This window comes from Sylvia atricapilla, unplaced genomic scaffold (genome assembly GCF_009819655.1).
Source record: "Sylvia atricapilla isolate bSylAtr1 unplaced genomic scaffold, bSylAtr1.pri scaffold_108_arrow_ctg1, whole genome shotgun sequence".
Taxonomy (NCBI): Eukaryota; Metazoa; Chordata; class Aves; order Passeriformes; family Sylviidae; genus Sylvia; species Sylvia atricapilla.
In genome coordinates, this window is record NW_027077036.1 from 103 (window position 1) to 22,694 (window position 22,592).

Genomic DNA, 22,592 nt, shown 5'->3' on the forward strand with positions numbered 1-22,592 from the left:
GGGATAATCGGATGGGATGGGATAATGGGATGGGATGGGATAATGGGATGGGATAATTGGATGGGATGGGATAATGGGATGGGATGGGATAATGGGATGGGATAATGGGATGGGATGGGATAATGGGATGGGATAATGGGATGGGATGCAGGGGTTCAAGGATGGGACTCAGGGAGATGAATTCAGGGATGTGATTCAGGGAAAGGATTCCGGGAAGTGCAGGGCTCCAGCTCCGGAGCAATTCCAGCCCCATCCCAGCTCCCTCATTCCCCGCCGTCCCGCAGGCTGGAGAAGCTGGAGGCGGAGGCCAGGCGCGGCACCGAGAAGTTGGCGGAGATCAATTCCAAGTGGGCGCTGGCGGGGGACCTGAAGATCCCGCAGGAATTGTGGGATCTGCTGGAGCAGCAGCGGGAGCAGTGCGAGCGGCTCCTGGCGGAGAAGAACCGGCTGATCCAAGAGCTCCAGCAGGTCCTTGGGAATACTCGGAGCTGCTCCCAAAGCCGGAGTGACTCTGCCCTGGATCCGGGCTGGGAGAGCTGGGAATGTGCAGCTGGAGCAGGGAAGGATCCAGGGAATCCTCGGAGTCGCTTCCCAAGCCTCAAGAGGCTCCCGGAGAGCCGGGATTTGGGAAATCAGGCGGCAGGGGATGGAATTCCCACTGGGAAAGGGGAGCTTGGGAAGGAATTCCTGACTCCTGAGAATTCCTGGATCCCCGGGAGTATCCAAGGGTGGATTTGGATCCTCCTGGGATCGTGGGAAGTGGCCCTGGGATGGGATTGAGGGGCCATGGATCCCAAATCCCAAACCATTCCGGGATTCTGGGATCAGGGACACTCAGGATCCATCCCGAGGGGTTTATGGGATTGGGGGATGGAAAAGGGAAGGGAGACCCTTCCTGGAGTCCCCAATTCCCAGGGAATTCCCAAAATTCCTTCCCGGAGAGGAGTCGGGATGGGTTCCCGAGGGAAAGGAGAGGCGGGATTTGGGCTAAAGGGCTGGAGGCAGGGAATGGAATTCCCAGTGGGAATGAGCTGGGATCCTGGGCTGGAATTCCCAGAGAATCCCCGGGAATGACCCAAGGGTGGATTTCAGATCCCTGATCCGGGCTCGGGATCCACAGGGCTCAGGAGATATCCCGGGATAAGGAGGCGGGAATTCCCGAGGTGGATTCGGGAGAAGCCGGAGCTCCCGGAGCATTGGGAATGTCGGCCCAGGATTGGGAATTCCGGCCCACGGAGACAATTCCAGAGGGGAGATTTGTGCCGGGATTCCTGGAACAGTGGGAATAAGGGGGATAAATCCAGGAGATCCAAGGGAAACAGGGAAAAAGGGAAAAGCCCCAAATCCCGGCACGGGTGGAATTCCAGAGGGTGGAAAACAGCGGGAATGTTCCAGTGTCCCAAGGGACTCCAGAAGAGCTGGGATTTGGGAAGACAGGAGCCAGGGGATGGAATTCCCACTGGGAAAGGGCAGCTTCGGGTGGGATCCTGGGAAGGAATTCCCAGAAAATCCCTTGGAGTTTCCAAGGCAAAGCTGCAGCATCCTGGGATTGGAATCCCGATGAATTCCCGGCCATTCCCGCCTCCTTTTCCCTGTTTTTCCCAGGAGCTGAAGGCCAAGGACCAGCAGTACGAGCAGGCCCTGCAGGAGCAGGAGCGCCAGATCCGGTTACTCCTGGAAAGGATGGAAGAACAGACCAGGAATATGCTCAAAACCTACCGGCACCACCTCCGGCACATCGAGGTACACAATTCCCAGGAAAAAAAAAAAAAACATGGGAAAAGCGGGAAAAGCAGGAAAGCCGATCCATTTCCTCGGATCTTGTTTCGAGGAAAAAAAAAAAAACTTGGAGTTGAGGTGCCGGGATGAAATCCGGGCAGATTCCTGAGCTCCGAGGGGCTGGGAATGATTTTGGGATGAGTCAGTGCCCGGCTGTTCTCATTCCCGGAGATCCCGGGTGCGGAATTCCCTGGAATTCCCGGTCTCTTCCCGCAGAAAACGTTGGAGGAGGAGCGTCGGGAGATGCTGGCGGAGAACCGGAGGAGGTGGAACGAGGCCATGGAGGCCCACAACCAGCAGGAGGTGAATCCCCCGGGAAATTCGGGATCCTGGGAATGGCCCGGGGTGGAAAAGGCCGAGTCCGACCATTCCCAGCTCCGATCCGCGATCCCTGAGGATCCAAATCCACGTGGATCCACATCCCACCGGGAACGGGGACTCCGCCCTGTCCTTCCAGGGCTGGGAAAACCCTTTCCAGGTGGGAATTGTGGGAATATCCAACCAAACCTCCCCCGGCACTTTCCATCTTCTCCTGTGGGAGTAAGGGCTGATCCCACCGGCTCCGGCTTTTCCCGGAATTCCGGAGAGGGGGATTTCCCTCTGGAGCCTCCTGTTCTCCAGGCTGAGCCCCATTCCCGACTCCCTGGGCCGCTCCCGGAGCTCCGGCCCCATTCCCAATCCATTCCCATGCCCTGGACACGCTCCAGCCCCGCCAGCTCCCGCCGGGAACGCCGCGATCGGCTCTGCCCTGGAGAAGGAGCTGGAGCTTTTTGGGATTGTGGCGGGAACAGGCTGGGATTGGGATGGATGAGGTGGGATGAGGTGGGATGAGGTTGGAGGAAGTGGGATGAGGTGGGATGGATGGGACTGGAGGAGGTTGGATGAGGCGGGATGGGTTTGGATGAGGTGGGATGAGGTTGGTTGGTTTTGGATGAAGCTGGATGAAGTTAGATGATGGATGACGTCGGATGACGTCATCATGCGGAATGAGGTTGGATTAAGTGGGATGAGGTTGGATGATGTTGGATGAGGTGGAATAGGGCAGGATGAGGTGGGAGGAGGTTGAATGAGGTGGGATGAGGCTGGATGAGGTGGGATGGGGTTGGATGAGGTGGGATGGGTTTGGATGAGGTGGGATGGGGTTGGATGAGGTGGGATGGGGTTGGATGAGGTGGGGTGAGGCTGGATGAGGTGGGACGCAGTTGGAGGGGGCTGGATGAAGAGGGACGAGATGGGATGGGGATGGATGAGGTGGAAAAGGTTGGATGAGGTTTGATGAGGTGGGATGAGGTTGATGAGGTGGGATGAGGTTGGATGAGTCTGGATGATGTTGGCTGAGGTTGGATGAAGCTGGAGGAGGTAAGATGAGGTGGGATGAGGTTGGATGAGGTGGGATGGGTTTGGATGAGGTTCGATGAGGCTGGATGATGTTGGATGAGGTTGGAAAAGGTAGGATGGGTTTGGATGAGGCTGGATGAGGCTGGATGAGGTGGAATGAGGCTGGATGAGGTTGGATGGGGTTGGATGAGGTGGGATGAGGCTGGATGAGGTGGGATGGGGATGGATGAGGTGGGATGAGGCTGGATGAGGTGGGATGGGGATGGATGAGGTGGGATGAGGCTGGATGAGGTGGGATGGGGATGGATGAGGTGGAAAAGGTTGGATGAGGTGGGATGAGATGGGAGAAGGTTGGATGATGTTGGATGAGGTTTGATGGGGTTGGATGCGGTGGGATGGGGCAGGATGAGGTGGGACGCAGTTGGAGGGGGCTGGATGAAGATGGACGAGATGGGATGGGGATGGATGAGGTGGAAAAGGTTGGATGAGGTGGGATGAGTTTGGATGGGGTGGGATGAGGCTGGATGAGGTTGGATGAGGTGGGATGAGGTGGGATGGGGCTCTCCGCGTTCCCGCAGCTGGAATTCCTGCGGGAGCGGATGGACAAGGCGCTGCAGTTCGAGGAGCAGCTGAAGGAGCTGCAGGACGAGAGCCTGGAGAACTACGACAGCATGAAACTGCAGCTGGAGCAGGACGTGGAGGTACCAGGACAGGCCCCTGGGAGTCATGGAATGGCGGCATTGGACCTCAAATCCCATCCCATTCCAACCCCGACACCTCCCACCACCACCCCGGGCTGCTCCAACCTTTCCTTGGACACTCCCAGGGATCCAGGGGCAGCCACGAATTCTCTGGGAATTCCAGCCCAGTCCCTCCTGGGAAGTTGTTTTTGGAGCCACCCCCAAATTCCCAGCCCCTGGAATTCCCAGCGGCCGGTTCCTCAAGGAGATTCCCGCTGGGAATTCCCATGGAGCAATGGGAACATTCCCACCCCGCCTTGGAGCTGTTCCAAAGGCAGCTCCAGCCCGGGTTCGGGGTTTCCCGGCTGAATTCCCAAATTCCGGGCTTGGGGCTGATGGAAAAGCCGGAGAGGAGCGGCCGGGAACGGTCCTGGCGGGGATCAGGGAATGCCAGAGGCCGGAAGGGCTTTGGGAAAATCCCGGCAGGAAAAATGTCCACGGGCAGAGCAGGATGGGCGGGGCCTTTCCAGGAACGCGCTGAGGAATTCCGAGGGGGAATTCCAGGATGGGATTTGTGGCCCTTCAATCCCGTCCCATTCCGACCCCAACACGATCCCGAGTGGCTCCAGCCTTTCCTTGGACACTGCCAGGGATTCTCTGGGAATTCCAGCCCAACCTGGAATCCCTTCCCAAGATTCCCTTTTCCCAGGGAATTCCCTCCATTCCCAGCCTGGGATTGGATCCAGCCCCATCCCGACTCCTCTCCGGGAAGGAATTTTGGGAATTCCCTGGGAATTGGGGACTCCAGGAAGGGTCTCCCTTCTCTTTTCCATCATTGAATCCCATCAAAACCCCTCAGGATGGATCCTGAGTGTCCTTGATCCCAGAATCCCGGAATGGTTTGGGATTTGGGATCCACGGCCCCTCAATCCCATCCCAGGACCACTTCCCACGATCCCAGGGGGATCCAAACCCACCCAGGGACACTCCCAGGGATTCTCTGGGAATTCCAGCCCAGGCTCCCCTTTCCCACTGGGAATTCCATTCCCTGCCCCTTTAGCCCAAATCCCGCCTCTCCTTTCCCTCTGGAAGCGGCTCCGAGGATTCCCTGGATCCTGCCCTGATCCAGCTGCACATTCCCAGCCTCGGCTCATTCCCTGGCCTCGCTCCAGCAGCTCCACATCCCCAATCCCAGATAACCTGGAAGCGTGGGATGTTCCCGGGGCTGTTTTGGGATGGGAATGCCGTGGGGGAAGCTGGAAAGGTGGAAAACTTGGGAAAAAACAACCCGGAGCTGCAGCCGGGCGAGTCTCCGGAGATAATTTTTCCCTCTCCGTATTCCGCGGCCTCATCCCGGTTTGGAACTTGGGAATTTGGGATAATCACGGAGAAATCCCTCAGGCTGCTCCAGGGGAAAGTTTTCTGTGGGATATTCGGGATATTTCCCTCCCCAAACGGGTGTAAAACTATCCAAATATTAATCCCAGTGAACACAGAATTCCGTAAAAGGTGATGATGAGCAGGAATTCTGCAGTTGGAGTGAAAAAAAATACTTGGAAGCAAAAAATCGAAGCTGGGACTGGGATTTAGGGTGGGAATTCCGAGCTGGGAGAGGCTGGCATTGGGAAGGATTTTAGGATTTGCCTTTTGGATTGTAGCCTGAAGAGGTGGGATTTGGGGAATTTCCCCCGGATCGTGGTTTTCCTCCATCCTTTGGGAGGGGAAAATTGGGAAAAATTCTTGGCCCTGCTGGGATTTAATTCCACCTTTTTTTGTTTGGATTTTTGGGGGTTTTTTTGGGGGTTTTTTTTTAGGGTTTTTTTTTTGGTCCTGAGGAATCCAAACCCTTCTGGGAATTTCCCAGGTTTTTTTCCCCTAAACTCCCGGGCTCGTCTTTGTCCCTTTTCATTCTGTTTTTCCCCCGGATCGCGGCTTTCCTCCATCCTCTGGGAAGGGAAAACTGGGAAAATTTCTTGGCCCTGCTGGGATTTAATTCCAGCTTTTTTGGTTTGTTTGTTCGGATTTTTGGGGGATTTTTGAGTTTGGGTTTTTTTTTGGTCCTGAGTAATCCAAACCCTTCTGGGAATTTCCCAGGGTTTTTTCCCTTAAACTCCCGGGCTCGTCTTTGTCACTTTTCCTTCTGTTTTTCTCCCTGGATTGTGGTTTTCCTCCGTCCTCTGGGAGGGGAAAACTGGGAAAATTTCTTGGTCTTGCTGGGATTTAATTCCAGCTTTTTTTGTTTGGTTTTTGGGGGTTTTTTAGGGGTTTTTTTTTAGGGTTTTTTTTTTGGTCCTGAGGAATCCAAACCCTTCTGGGAATTTCCCAGGGTTTTTTTTTTCCCTAAACTCCCGGGCTCATCTTTGTCCCTTTTCATTCTTTCTGTGTCCCTTTTCATTCTGTTTTTCCCCTGGATCGCGGCTTTCCTCTGCCCTCTGGGAAGGGAAAACTGGGAAAATTCTTGGCCCTGCTGGGATTTAATTCCATTTTTTTTCTTTTTTTATTATTTTTTTTCCTAATGGGGAATTCAAACCCTTTGGGAATTTCCCAGGGGGTTTTTTTTCCCTAAACTCCCGGGCTCATCTTTGTCCCTTTCCATTCTGTCTTTGTCCCTTTTCATTCCGTCTTTGTCCCTTTTCATTCCGGTTTTCCCCCCCGTGGAATTCCCAGCTCCTGGAGAGGAAACTGCGGCAGCTGAAGGGAACCCACCACCTGAACCAGGTGAAGCTGGAATACAACCTGGACGTTCTCCGGCAGCTGGACGCGGAGAATTCCACCATCAGATCCCTGCAGAAGAGAAAAATCAGCCGGTAAAATTAAAAAAAAAAACCCCACCCCGAGGATCTCCTCCCATCCCAAACCTGAACATCTCCCAAATCCAAGGAATTTTGGGAATTTTTGTTTTGGTCTTTTCCGCCAGATTTCGGGCGACCCTGAGCCTCCTGAGGGCCAAACTGGCCGGACAGGAGAGGAAATTCCAAGAGGAGAAGAAGAGTTTGGAATCCGAGCTGGAGAAGATCACGGGGTTGTTCCAGGAGACGCGGAACCGCACCAGGTGGGGATTGGGATTGGGGATTTGGGAATTCCGCCCCGGAGGGAACATTCTGGAACATTCCGGGATCCTTTTGTGGTTATAAATGTGATATCGGAAAATCGGCTTTTGCAAAGGTGTGGTTAATCACCTGGTGGGGAGGACAGGATTGGGATTTGGGGATTTGGGAATTCCGCCCCGGCGGGAACCTTCCGGAACCTTCCGGAACCTTCTGGGATCCTTCTGGGATCCTTTTGGGATCCTTTTGGGATCATTTGTGGTTATAAATGTTATATCGAAAAATCGGAGTTTTGCAAAGGTGTGGTTAATCACCTGCTGGGGAGGACAGGATTGGGATTTTGGGATTTTGGAATTCCGCCCCGGCGGGAACTTTCCGGAACCTTCCGGAACATTCCGGGATCCTTTTGGGATCATTTGTGGTTATAAATGTGATATTGGAAAAATCGGAGTTTCGCAAAGGTGTGATTAATAACTCGGTGGGGAGGACAGGAGGTTTTATTTCAGGTATTAATAAAGTTTTTCTTTCCGTCATTAGTAAAGTTTTTATTTCTGCCATTAGTAAAGTTTTTATTTCAGGTATTCATTAGTAAAGTCTTTATTTCTGTTATTAGTAAAGTTTTTATTTCAGATATTTGTAATTTTTTTTATTTCAGATATTAGTAAAGTTTTTATTTCTACTATTAGTGAAGATTTTATTTCAAGTATTCATTAGTAAAGTTTTTATTTCAGGTATTCATTAGTAAAGTTTTTATTTCAGGTATTCATTAGTAAAGTTTTTATTTCAGGTATTAGTGAAGTTTTTACTTCCGATATTCATTAGTAAAGTTTTTATTTCTGCCGTTAGAAAAGATTTATTTCTGTTATTGGTAAATTTTATTTCAGGAATTAGGAAAGATTTTATTTCCAGTATTCATTAGTAAAGTTTTTATTTCAGGTATTAGTAAATTTTGTTATTTCTGCTGTTAGTAAAGTTTTTTACAATGAAAATGACGATGAAGGTGACAATGACGGTGACAATGACGGTGACGATGACAGTGACAGTGAAGGTGACAATGACGGTGACGATGACGGTGACAATGACGGTGACAATGACGGTGACAATGACGGTGACGATGGCGGTGACGATGGCGGTGACGGTGACGATGAAGATGATGACAGTGACGATGATGGTGACAATGAAGGTGACAATGACAGTGACGATGAAGATGATGATGTTGGTCACGATGAAGGTGATGAAGGTGACGATGAAAGTGACGATGAAAGTGACGATGACGGTGACAATGATGGTGACAATGACGGTGACAATGATGGTGACAATGACGGTGACGATGACGATGAGGATGACGGTGACAATGACGATGACATTTCCTGGAATGTGGAAATAGTTCATGGAAAAAGATGAAGCCTCTGAAGGAGGCGGGTGTCCTATTAATTTATTATTAATTATTATTATTATTATTATTACCTTTATTTCTATTTCTATTTCTATTTCTATTTTATTTCTATTTCTATTTCTATTTCTATTTCTATTTCTATTTCTATTTCTATTTCTATTTCTATTTTATTTCTATTTTTATTTCTATTTTTATTTTTTTATTCTATTTTTATTTCTACTTTTATTTTTCATTTACTTTATTTTTATTTCTATTTTTATTTTTATTTTTATTTCTATTTCTATTTTTACTTCTATTTTTCAATTTCTATTTTTATTTTATTTTTACTTTTATTTCTATTTCTATTTCTATTTTTATTTCTATTTTATTTTTATTTCTATTTTATTTCTATTCCTATTTCTATGTCTATGTCTATTTTTTAAATTTTTATTTTATTTGTATTTTTATTTTTATTTCCATTTTTATTTCTATTTCTATTCCCATTTCTCTCCTTTTCAAACCCGTTCCTTTTACCTCCCCTCTAAACCTCCCCTTCCCACCCCTTTTGTTTCTAATTTTAATTTTATTTTTCTTTTCTTTTTATTTATTTTTCTTTTTATTTTTTCGTTTTTATTTTTTTTTATTTCTATTTATATTTTTATTCCTATTCCTCTTTCTATTTTTATTTTTAATTTTTATTTCTATTTTCATTTTTATTCCTATTCCTCTTTCTATTTTTATTTTTAATTTTTATTTCTATTTTCATTTTTATTCCTATTCCTATTTTTATTTTTGTTTTTATTTCTATAATTCTATTTTTTTATTTTTATTTTATCATTATTTTTGTTTTTATTTTTATTCTATTTTTTAAAAATTTTTGTATCTATTTTTATTCCTTTTTTATTTTTATTTTTACTTCTAATCTCTACTTCTATTTCTATTTCTCTTTCTATTTCTATTTCTATTTTTATTTTATTTGTATTTTTATCTTTATTTTTTAATTTTTATTCCTATTGCCATTCCTCTCCTTTTCAAACCCATTCCATAAAACATCCCCTCCCAATCCCCACTCCCCTTCCCACCCCTTTTGTTCCTTTTTTTATTTCTATTTTAATTTTTATCTTCATTTTTATTTTATTTCTATTTTTATCTTTATTTCTATTTCTATTTTTATTTTTATTTTTATTTCTATTTTATTTCTATCTTTATTTTTGTTTCTATTTTTTTTTCTATTCTATTTTACTTCCTATTTTTGTTTCTATTTTATTTTTATTTTTGTTTCTATTTTATTTCTATTTTATTTCTATTTCTATTTTATTTTTATTTCTATTTTTATTTTTATTTCTATTTTTATTTTTATTTTTATTTTATTTCTGTTTTTATTTCTATTTTTATGTTTATTTCTCTTTTTTCTATTTTGTTAATTTTTATTTTATTTCTATTTTATTTCTATTTTTTTTATTTCAATTTTTCATTTTTACGTCTATCTTTTTTGTTTGTATTTTTAATTTTATTTCTATTTTTTTTTTCCATTTCTATTCCCATTTCCATTCCTCTCCTTTCCAAACCCCCCATTAAACCCTCTCCTCCCAATCCCCACTCCCATTCCCACCCCTTGGTTTCTTTGTTTATTTCTATTTTTATTTTTATCTTTATTTTTATTTTATTTCTATCTTAATTTTTATTTCTATTTTAATTTTTATTTCTATTTTATTTTACTTTCTATTTTTGTTTCTATTTTATTTTTATTATTTTTATTTTTATTTTTATTTCTATTTTATTTCTTTTTTATTTTTGTTTCTATTTTATTTCTATTTTATTTCTATTTCTATTTTATTTTTATTTTTATTTCTATTTTTATTTTTTATTTCTATCTTTCTATTTTTATTTTTCTTTCTATTTTATCTATTTTTTAATTTTACTTTATTTCTATTTTTATTTCTATTTTTTATTTCTATCTTTACTTCTATTTCTATTTTTTCCTGGGTTTTTTTTGTATTTTTAATTTTATTTCTATTTTTTTTCCCATTTCTATCCCTATTTCCATTCCTCTCCTTTCCAACCCCCCCATTAAATCCTCCCCTCCAATCCCCACTCCCCTTCCCACCCCTTGGTTTCTATTTTTATTTCTATTTTTATTTCTATTTTATTTCTATTTTTATTTCTATTTTTATTTTGTTTTCATTTATTTTTATTTCTATTTTTATTCCTATTTCTATTTTTTTATTTCTATTTCTATTCCTATTCCTATTCCCATTCCTATTTCCATTTCCATTTCCATTTCCATTTCCATTTCCATTTCTATTTCCATTTCTATTTCCATTTCCATTTCCATTTCCATTTCCATTTCCATTTCCATTTCCATTTCTATTTCTATTTCTATTTTTTTTTAATTTTTATCTTTATTTTCCCATTTCTATTCCCATTTCCATTCCTCTCCTTTCCAAACCCCCCATTAAACCCTCTCCTCCCAATCCCCACTCCCATTCCCACCCCTTTGTTCCTTTGTTTATTTCTATTTTTATTTTTATCTTTATTTTTATTTTATTTCTATTTTAATTTTTATTTCTATTTTAATTTTTATTTCTATTTTATTTTACTTTCTATTTTTGTTTCTATTTTATTTCTATTTTATTTCTTTTTTATTTTTGTTTCTATTTTATTTCTATTTTATTTCTATTTCTATTTTATTTTTATTTTTATTTCTATTTTTATTTTTTATTTATATCTTTCTATTTTTATTTTTCTTTCTATTTTATCTATTTTTTAATTTTATTTTATTTCTATTTTTATTTCTATTTTTTATTTCTATCTTTACTTCTATTTCTATTTTTTTCTGGGTTTTTTTTTTTTTTTTTTGTATTTTTAATTTTATTTCTATTCTTTTCCCATTTCTATTCCCATTTCCATTCCTCTCCTTTCCAACCCCCCCATTAAATCCTCCCCTCCAATCCCCACTCCCATTCCCACCCCTTGGTTTCTATTTTTATTTCTATTTTTATTTCTATTTCTATTTCTATTTTTATTTTGTTTTGATTTATTTTTATTTCTATTTTTATTCCTATTTCTATTTTTTTTTATTTCTATTTCTATTCCTATTCCCATTCCCATTCCTATTTCCATTTCCATTCCCATTTCCATTTCTATTTCTATTTCTATTTCTATTTCTATTCCTATTTCCATTTCTATTTCTATTTCTATTTTTTTTAAATTTTTATCTTTATTTTCCCATTTCTATTCCCATTTCCATTCCTCTCCTTTCCAAACCCCCCATTAAACCCTCCCCTCCCAATCCCCACTCCCCTTCCCACCCCTTGGTTTCTATTTTTATTTCTATTTTTGTTTCTATTTCTATTTTTATTTCTATTTCTATTTTTATTTATATTTTTATTCCTATTTCTATTTTTTTTTCTATTTCTATTCCTATTCCCATTCCTATTTCCATTTCCATTTCCATTTCCATTTCCATTTCCATTTCTATTTCTATTTCTATTTCTATTTCTATTTCTATTTTTTAATTTTTATCTTTATTTTCCCATTTCTATTCCCATTTCCATTCCTCTCCTTTCCAACCCCCCATCAAACCCTCCCCTCCAATCCCCTCTCCCATTCCCACATTCTCCTTTATCCCCCTCCGATCAGTGACCTGCTCCGCCTCAACGCCCAAAAATTCCGCCGGATTTGGTCGGTCAACGAAGAAGAAGCCAAATCCCTGATCCGGAAACTCCTGGCCGCCGACCGCCTCATCCACGGGCAGCAGCTGGGAATGGCGTGGGAAGAGCCGCGGCTCCCGGAGAACGTGGGACCCCCGTGGGGACACCGCGACACGAGGGACGCGGCCGCGGCGCTCACGGGGCTGCTGCCAGGTGGGAGCCGGGGTTCGGGGTTAGCCTTTGGGGGGTTTATCATCCTTGGGATATTTTATCATCCTTATGATTTTATCATCCTTGGGATATTTTATCGTCCTTGGGAATTTTTAATTTTTTATCCTCCTTGGGATTTTGGTCCTCCTTGGGATTTTTTATCCTTTTTGGGGTATTTTTATCATCCTTGGGATTTTTTAATTTTTTATCACCTTGGGATTTTTACATCATTGGGAATTTTTACCTCCTTGGGATTTTTTAGTTTTTTATCTCCTTGGGATATTTTTTACCTCCTTGGGAATTTTATCATCCTTGGGATATTTTTTATCATCCTTGGGATTTTTTAATTTTTTATCCTCCTTGGGATATTTTTTATCCTCCTTGGGAATTTTTATTATCCTTGGGATTTTTTAATTTTTTATCACCTTGGGATTTTTACATCATTGGGAATTTTTACCTCCTTGGGATTTTTTAATTTTTTATCCTCCTTGGGATATTTTTTATCCTCCTTGGGATTTTTTATCCTTTTTGGGGTATTTTTATCATCCTTGGGATTTTTTAGTTTTTTATCGCCTTGGGATATTTTACTTCCTTGGGAATTTTTACCTCCTTGGGATTTTTTTATCACCTTGGGAATTTTTATCATCATTGGGATTTTTTTATCATCCTTGGGGATTTTTATCCTTTTTGGGATATTTTTATCATCCTTCTGATTTTTACATCCTTGGGAATTTTTATCATCCTTGGGAATTTTTTAATTTTTTAGCTCCTTGGGATTTTTGTCCTCCTTGGGAATTTTTACCTCCTAGGGATTTTTTATTGGAATTTTTATCCTCCTTGGGAATTTTTATCATCCTTGGGATTTTTTAATTTTTTACCTCCTTGGGATTTTTACATCCTTGGGAATTTTTATCATCCTTGGGATTTTTTAATTTTTTACCTCCTTGGGATTTTTACATCCTTGGGAATTTTTATCATCCTTGGGATTTTTTAATTTTTTATCCTCCTTGGGATATTTTTTTATCCTCCTTGGGAATTTTTATCCTTTTTGGGATATTTTTATCATCCTGATGATTTTTATCCTCCTTGGGATATTTTATCATCCTTGGGAAATTTTTACCTCCTGGGAATTTTTTAATTTTTTATCACCTTGAGATTTTTTATCCTCCCTGGGAATTTTTACCTCCTTGGGATTTTTACCTCCTTGGGATTTTTTTTATCCTCGTTGGGAATTTTTATCATCCTTGGGAATTTTTATCCTTTTTGGGGATATTTTTACCGCCTTGGGATATTTTTATCATCCTTGGAATTTTTTATCCTTTTTGGAATTTTTTTATCCATCCTGGGAATTTTTATCCTCCTTGGGATTTTTTATCCTCCTTGAGACTTTTTAGGTCCTTGGGATTTTTTTCCTCCTTGGAAATTTTTACCTCATTGGGATTTTTTATTGGAATTTTTATCCTCCTTGGGAATTTTTAACTCCTTGGGATTTTTTAATTTTTTACCTCCTTGGGATTTTTTTACCTCCTTGGGATTTTTTAATCTTATTGGGAATTTTTTACCTCCTTGGGAATTTTTATCATCCTTGGGAATTTTTTAATTTTTTATCTCCTTGGGATTTTTTACCTCCTTGGGAATTTTTACCTCCTTGGGATTTTTTTATCTCCTTGGGAATTTTATCCTTTTTTGGGAATTTTTTATCATCCTTGGGATTTTTTAATTTTTTACCTCCTTGGGAAGTTTTTTCCTCCTTGGGAATTTTTTCCTCTTTGGGAAAAGGAGTCAGTCAAATCCTCGGGATTTTCCACGGAGGGAATATTCCAGGAGTCATCAGCTCTGAGCTGGTTCGTTCCAAGGGATATTCCCACCGTGGTTTTCCAAGTTCCAAAATAAAATTCTCATCCCAAGAGCTTCATTTTCCAGGGATTTCCCCACGGGTGATTCCCAATCCAAAAGTGATTTTTTTTTTCCAGGGATTTCCCCACGGGTGATTCCCAATCCAAAGGATTTTTTTTTATTCCAGGGATTTCCGCACGGGTGATTCCCAATCCAAAGATTTTTTTTTATTCCAAGGATTTCCCCACGGGTGATTCCCAATCCAAAAGTGTTTTCTTTTATTCCAGGGATTTCCCCACAGGTGATTCCCAATCCAAAAGTGATTTTTTTTTATTCCAGGGATTTCCCCACGGGTGATTCCCAATCCAAAGGATTTTTTTCCCAAGGATTTCCCCACGGGTGATTCCCAATCCAAAGGTGTTATTTTTTCCCCTCCCTTTTCCCTCTCTGATTTCCAGGGATCGAATCCAGAAAACGGGATGAGGACAGGAGGAAGGGGAGGAAGAAAGGATTGGGAAAAGGAGACGGAGGAGGGCAGGAAAACCGGGAGAAGGTGGAGGAAAGATCCACATCCCACCCGAACATCTCCAGGGAAAACCTCCGGAAAATCCTGGAGCTGCTGAGCGAGGAGTCGGTGAGCGCTGCTGGAGCTCGGGATCCGGGATCAGCCCCAATCCACGAGTTTTTTTTTGGAATTTTATTTTGGGAACGCTGACTGAACTCTTCCATTTCTTCCCGGCCCCTTTTATTTTGGTTTGGTTTTTTTTAAAATTTTTATTTTATCCCAAGGGATTTCTGCTGGAAAACAAACTCCTGAAGCCGCTGCGGGAGGTGGTGGGACCCCGGGACACGATCCAGCGGATCCGATCCGTCCTCCAGGTGAGCTGGGATCCCGTCCCCAGGGAATGGGAATGGGAATGGGAGAGCTGGGAATGTGCAGCTGGATCAGGGCAGGATCCAGGGAATCCTCGGAGCCGCTTCCAGAGGGAAAGGAGAGGCGGGATTTGGGCTAAAGGGTCAGGGAATGGAATTCCCGGTGGGAATGAGCTGGGATCCTGGGCTGGAATTCCCAGAGAATCCCTGGGAGTGTCCCTGGGTGGATTTGGATCCCCCTGGGATCGTGGGAAGTGGCCCTGGGATGGGATTGAGGGGCCGTGGATCCCAAATCCCAAACCATTCCGGGATTCTGGGATCAAGGACACTCAGGATCCATCCCGAGGGGGTTTTATGGGATTGGGGGATGGAAAAGGGAAGGGAGACCCTTCCTGGAGTCCCCAATTCCCAGGGAATTCCCCAAATTCCTTCCCGGAGAGGAGTCGGGATGGGGCTGGATCCAATCCCAGGGATTTGGGAAAAGGGCCTGGAATGCCGGGACAGGGAATGGCTCCCACCGCCAGAGGGTTGGGATCTGGGGATTTTGGGATCCTGGGCTGGAATTCCCAGAGAATCCCTGCATCCCTGGCACTGTCCAAGGTTTGGGATCATGGAAGTTGTCCCTTCCCATGAAATGGGATGAGCTTTGAGATCCATGATTCCCAAATTCCACCTCCAGGACTCCTCCAGCCTCTTCCCAGACTTTCCCCATCCCTGGATATTCCCACACTAATTCCTTCCCTCCGTCCCGTCCTTATCCAGCGTTCCCAGAGGGGCTCCTGGGGGAAAATTCCCATCCCAAATTCTTGGGATAGAGAACGAATCTTTGGGAATGAGAACGAATCTTTGGGAATAGAGAACGAATCTTTGGGAATGGAGAACAAATTTTTGGGATAGAGAAAAAAATCTTTGGGAATAGAAAAAAAAAAAAATCTTTGGGAATAGAGAGCAAATCTTTGGGAATAGAGAAAACATTCCTGGGATGGAGAACAAAACTTTGGGATGCAGAAAAAAACTCTTGGAATGGACAAAAAATCCCTGGGACGGAGAGCAAATCTTTGGGAATAGAGGACAAATCTTTGGGAATAAAGGACAAATCTCTATGGAAAACAAATCTTTCTGGAGAAGGAATCCCTGGGATGGAGAAGAAATCTTTGGGATGAAGAAGAAATCTTTGGGAATAGAGAAAAAAAATTCTTGGGACAGAGAAAAAAAACCACTCGGGAATGGGAACGGATCTTCGGGAATAGGGAAGAATTCCATCAGCGCTCCTGGGGAAAATTCCCATCCCAAGGAGCGCCGACGGAATTCCGGCTTTTCCAGAGCCTCCGGATCGAGGACGAGGACGAGCTGCGCCAGCTCCTGGATTTTTTCCTGGCTCCCCAATCCCGGGAAGCCGCCGACAGCCAGGTGGGTCACCGGGAGGAGAGGATCCTGGAGAAAAGACATCCCAAAAAATCCCAGGAAGGAGAAGGATCGGCACGTCCTTGGCACGGAAAAATTCCGTCTTTTCGCGACTTTTCCTCCCTCCAGGAGACGGCGGGAGGAGAAGGTCCCAAGGATCCGGCTCAGGAGGGATCCAGTTCCCAAGGGGATGAGCTCCAATCCTCCGGGAGCGCCGTTCACGCTGACGACGTCCTGAAGATCCTGAAGGAATTCCTAGGGAATTTTGAGAAGCTGAGGTGGGAATGGATGGATGGATGGATGGAGGGATGGATGGAGGAATCCAGGAATGGATGGATGGATGGAGGGATGGATGGAGGGATGGAGGGAGGGAGGGATGGATGGAGGGATGGATGGATGGAGGGATGGATGGATGGATGGAGGGATGGATGGAGGGATGGATGGATGGATGGATGGATGGAGGGATGGATGGAGGGATGGATGGATGGAGGGAGGGATGGATGGAGGGATGGAGGGATGGATGGATGGAGGGATGGAGGGATGGATGGAGGGATGGATGGAGGGATGGATGGATGGAGGGATGGAGGGATGGATGGAGGGATGGATGGATGGATGGATGGATGGATGGAGGGATGGATGGAGGGATGGAGGGATGGATGGAGGGATGGATGGATGGATGGATGGGGATGGATGGAGGGATGGATGGAGGGATGGAGGGATGGATGGATGGAGGGATGGATGGAGGGATGGATGGATGGAGGGATGGATGGATGGATGGAGGGATGGAGGGATGGATGGAGGGATGGATGGATGGAGGGATGGATGGATGGAGGGATGGATGGATGGATGGATGGATGGAGGGATGGATGGATGGAGGGATGGATGGATGGATGGATGGAGGGATGGATGGAGGGATGGAGGGATGGATGGAGGGATGGATGGATGGAGGGATGGATGGATGGAGGGATGGATGGATGGATGGATGGATGGAGGGATGGATGGATGGATGGATGGATGGAGGGATGGATGGATGGATGGATGGAGGATGGATGGATGGAGGGATGGATGGATGGAGGGATGGATGGATGGATGGATGGATGGATGGATGGATGGAGGGATGGATGGATGGAGGGATGGAGGGATGGATGGAGGGATGGATGGATGGATGGAGGGATGGATGGAGGGATGGAGGGATGGATGGAGGGATGGATGGATGGAGGGATGGATGGATGGAGGGATGGATGGATGGATGGATGGATGGATGGAGGGATGGAGGGATGGATGGAGGGATGGATGGATGGAGGGATGGAGGGATGGATGGAGGGATGGATGGATGGATGGAGGGATGGATGGATGGATGGAGGGATGGATGGATGATGGATGGATGGATGGAGGGATGGATGGATGATGGATGGATGGATGGATGGATGGATGGATGGATGGAGGGATGGATGGATGGAGGGATGGATGGATGGAGGGATGGATGGATGGAGGGATGGATGGATGGATGGATGGATGGAGGGATGGAGGGATGGATGGATGGAGGGATGGATGGAGGGATGGATGGATGGATGGATGGAGGGATGGATGGATGGATGGAGGGATGGATGGATGGATGGATGGATGGAGGGATGGATGGATGGATGGATGGATGGATGGATGGATGGATGGATGGATGGATGGATGGATGGATGGATGATGGATGGATGGAGAAGCCAAATCTGGGATCCCGGGGAATTTCCTGGGATGATCCCGCTCGGAGAAAGAAATTCCCAACCCTTCCCTGCTCCACTGCAGGGAAAAATCCCAAAGATTTTGTTCTCCATTCCCAAGGATTTTTTCTCCATCCCAAAGATTATTTTCTCCATCCCAAAGATTTGTTCTCATTCCCAAAGATTTGCTTTTCATCCCAGCGATTTGTTCTCCATAAAGATTTGCTCTCTATTCCCAAAGATTTGTTCTCTATTCCCAAAGATTATTTTCTCCATCCCAGAGATTTTTTTCTCCATTCCCAAGGATTTTTTCTCCATCCCAAAGATCTGTTCTCTATTCCCAAATATTTGTTCTCATTCCCAAAAATTTGCTTTCCATCCCAGGGATTTATTCTCCATTCCAAGAGGTTTTTCTCTATTCCCAAAGATTTGTTCTTTATTCCCAAAGATTTTTTTTTCTCCATCCCAAAGATTTGTTCTCATTCCCAAAGACTTTTTTTTTTTTTTCTATTCCCAAAGATTTTTTTCTCCATCCCAAAAATTTTTTCTCCATTCCCAAGGGTTTGTTCTCTATTCCCAGGGATTTGTTCTTATTCCCAAAGATTTTTTTCTCCATCCCAAAGATTTGTTCTCCATCTCAAGGATTTGATCTCACTCCCAAAGATTTTTTTCTCTATTCCCAAAATTTTTTTCTCCATTCCCAAAAATCTTTTTCTCTATTCCCAAGGATTTTTTCTCTATTCCCAGGGATTTGTTCTCTATTCCCAAAGATTAGTTCTCTATCCCAAAGATTTTTTCCCCATTCCCAAAGATTTTTTCTCCATTCCCAAGGATCTGTTCTCATCCCAAAGGTTATTTTCTCCATCCCAAAGATTTGTTTTCTATCCCAAGAATTTGTTCTCATTCCCAAGAATTTGCTCTCCATCCCGAAGATTTTTTTCTCCATTCCCACAGATTTTTTTCTCCATTCCCAAAGATTTGTTCTCATCCCAAAGATTTCTTCTCCATCCCAGGGACTCGTTTTCCGTCGCAAGAATTTTTTCCTCTATTCCCAAAGATTCGTTCTCCATCCCAGGGATTTGTTGTCCATTCCCAGAGTTTTTTCTCCATCCCAGAGATTTTTTTCTCCATTCCCAAGGATTTTTTTCTCCATCCCAAAGATCTGTTCTCTATTCCCGAATATTCGTTCTCATTCCCAAAAATTTGCTTTCCATCCCAGGGATTTATTCTCCATTCCAAGAGATTTTTCTCCATTCCCAAAGATTTGTTCTCCATCCCAGGAATGTTTTCTCTATTCCCAAAGATTTTTTTTTTTCCCCATTCCCAAAGATTTGTTCTCTTTTCCCAAGGATCTGTTTTCATCCCAAAGATTTGTTTTCCATCCCAGTGATGTTTTTTCTACTTCCCAAGAATTTTTTCTTCTTCCCAAAGATTTGTTCACTCTCCCAGTGATTTCTTCTCTATTCCCAAAGATTTGTTCTCTATCCCAAAGATTTTTTTTTTTCTCCATTCCCAAATATTAGTTCTCCATCCCAGGAATTTCTTGTCCATCCCAAGATTTTTTTCTCCATTCCCAAACATTTGTTCTCCATCCTGAAGATTTGCTCCCTATCCCAGGGATTTCTTCCCTATTCCCGAAGATCCGTTCCCCTTCCCGAGTGGTTTTTTTCTCCATCCCAAGAATTTTTTTTCTCAATTCCCCAAGATTTGCTCTTCATCCCAAAGATTTCTTCTCCATCCCAGGGATTCCTTCTCCGTAAAGATTTGCCTCTATTCCCAAAGATTTGCTCTCCATCCCAGGGATTTGTTCTCCTTCCCAGGAATTTTTTCCTCTGTTCCCAAAGATTTGTTCTCTATTCCCAAAGATTTTTTTCTCTATCCCAGAAATTTGCACTGTATTCCCAAATATTTGTTCTCCGTCCCAGGGACTCATTCTTCATCCCAGGGATTTGTTCTCCGTTCCAAGAGTTTTTTCTCCATTCCCAAAGATTTGTTCTCCATTCCCAAAGTTTTTTTTTTCTCTATTCCCAAAGTGTTTTTCTCTATCCCAAAAATTTTTTCCTCCATTCCCAAAGATTCGTTCTCCATCCCAAGGTTTTGGTTTTTTCTCCATTCCCAAAGTTTTTTTTCTCCATTCCCAAAAATTTGTTCTCTATTCCCAAAGATTTTTTTCTCCATCCCAAAGATTTTTTTTTTCTCTATTCCCAAAGTTTTTTTTCTCTATCCCAATTTTTTTTTCCTCTATTCCCAAAGATTTTTTCTCCATCCCAGGAATTTTTTTCTCCATCCCAAAAATGTACTCTCTATTCCCAAAGATTCACTCTCCATCCCAGGCATTTTTTTCTCCTTCCCAGGAATTTTTTCCTGTTCCCAAAGATTTGTTCTTTATTCCCAAAGATTTTTTTCTCCATCCCAAAGACCTTTTTTCCTCCATCCCGGGGATTTTTTTCTCCATCCCAAAGATTTGTTCTCCTTCCCAGGGATTTTTTTCCTCTATTCCCAAAAATTTGTCCTCCATTCCCAAAGATTCTTTTTCCATCCCAAACACCTTTTTTCTTTCATCCCAGAGATTTTTTCCCCCATCCCAGGGATTTTTTTTCCCATCCCAGAGATTTTTTCCCCCATCCCAGGGATTTTTTCCCCCATCCCAGGGATTTTTTCCCCCATCCCAGGGATTTTTTCCCCCATCCCAGGGATTTTTTTTCCCCATCCCAGAGATTTTTTCCCCATCCCAGAGATTTTTTCCCCATCCCAGAGATTTTTTTCCCATCCCAGGGATTTTTTCCCCCATCCCAGGGATTTTTTCCCCCATCCCAGGGATTTTTTCCCCATCCCAGAGATTTTTTCCCCATCCCAGAGATTTTTTTCCCCATCCCAGGGATTTTTTTCCCCATCCCAGGCATTTTTTCCCCATCCCAGAGATTTTTTTTCCCATCCCAGGGATTTTTTTCCCCATTCCAAGGATTTTTTTCCCCATCCCAGGGATTTTTTTTCCCATCCCAGGGATTTTTTTCCCCATTCCAAGGATTTTTTCCCCCATCCCAGAGATTTTTCCCCCATCCCAGGGACGAGGGCCCCCCCAAGGAGATCCAGGATGTCCGGGATAACTCCAAGGACGGGGAATACTGGGAATCCATGACCTGCATCATTCCCGAGCGGACGCTCAAACTTTGGGATGCGCTTGGAGCCGCTCTCTTGGAATATCAGTGAGTGGGGACGGTCCCGGGCCTTTCCCGGGGTTTCCTGGGGTTTTCCACATTATCCCAGGGGTTTTCAGTGTGACCCCAGGGGTTTTCCATGTGGTTTTCCATGTTTTCCCAGGGGTTTTCCACATTTTCCTGGGGGATTTCACATAATCCCGGGGGTTTTCCATGTTTTTCCAGGGTTTTTTCCACATGATCCCGGGGGTTTTCCATATAATCCTGGGCATTTTCCATGTGATCCCAGGGGTTTTTCACATTATCCTGGGGTTTTCCATGTTTTCCCGGGAGTTTTCCAGTTCATCCTGGGATTTTCCACATGATCCTGGGGATTTTACACTTTATTCCGGGTTTTTTTTTCCACATTTTCATGGCGGATTTCACATAATCCCAGGGGTTTTCCATGTTTTCCCAGGGTTTTTCCACGTGACCCCAGGGGTTTTCCACATTATCCCGGGGGTTTTCCATGTTTTCCCGGGGGATTTCCAGGTTTTTCTGGCGGTTTTTCACTTTATCCCGGGGTTTTCCAGGTTTTCCTGGCAGTTTTCCATGTGATCCCGGGGATTTTCCATGTGATCCCCAGGGGTTTTCCACTTTATCCCAGGGATTTTCCATATAATCCTGGGCATTTTCCATGTGATCCCGGGGGTTTTCCATGTTTTCCTGGAGATTTTCCATGTGATCCCGGGGGTTTTCCGCATTATCCCGGGGGTTTTCCACATTATCCTGGGGTTTTTCCATGTTTTCCCAGGGGATTTCCAGGTTTTCCTGGCAGTTTTCCATGTGATCCCAGGGATTTTCCATGTGATCCCCAGGGCTTTCCACAGAATCCTGGAGGTTTTCCACATTATCCCGGGGGTTTTCCACATTATCCCAGGGTTTTCCATGTGATCCCGGGGATTTTACACTTTATCCAGGGAGTTTTCCACTTTTTCCCGGGTTTTGTTCACATTACCCAGGGGTTTTTCCATGTTTTCCTGGGGATTTTCCATGATATCTCGGGGGTTTTCCACATTATCCCAGGGGTTTTGACATTATCCCGGGGGTTTTCCCTGTAATCCCGGGATTTTCCATGTGATCCCCAGGGCTTTCCACATTACCTCGGGATTTTTCACATAATCCCGAGGATTTTCCACGTTATCCCGGGGGTTTTCCGTGTTTTCCTGGGGATTTTCCATGTGATCCCGGCAGTTATCTACACTATCCCAGGGGTTTTCCATATTTTCCCGGGGGTTTTCCACATAATCCTAAAGATTTTCCACCTTATCCCGGGTTTTTTCCCTGTGATCCCTTTCCCAGCAAAGTGCTGACGCGGAGATCCGAGCTCTTCTCCGAGGCCACGACGCTGCAGCGGGAGAACTCGGAGTTGGGAATGCTGCTGCAGGAATATTTGGGATCCCCACACGGCCGCTGAGCTCCGCTTCCCACCGCGCGGGAATATTCCGGACACGATTCCACATCCCGTCCCGGGGATTTTCCTTGGAT

General features: G+C 44.0%; 1 protein-coding gene across 1 annotated transcript; it reads left to right on the top strand.

Annotated features, from left to right (window-relative positions):
* Positions 1-284: 284 nt before the first annotated feature.
* On the top strand, positions 285-22,522 carry DRC1 (dynein regulatory complex subunit 1; the record flags this gene model as incomplete). Its single annotated transcript, XM_066340104.1, has 13 exons — positions 285-468; positions 1,606-1,743; positions 1,996-2,082; positions 3,696-3,818; positions 6,465-6,604; positions 6,715-6,849; positions 11,862-12,085; positions 14,377-14,552; positions 14,708-14,797; positions 16,115-16,201; positions 16,325-16,473; positions 20,973-21,113; positions 22,407-22,522. Coding segments are annotated over 13 exons (1,789 nt in total), but the record flags the coding sequence as incomplete, so codon positions are not given.
* Positions 22,523-22,592: the final 70 nt, after the last annotated feature.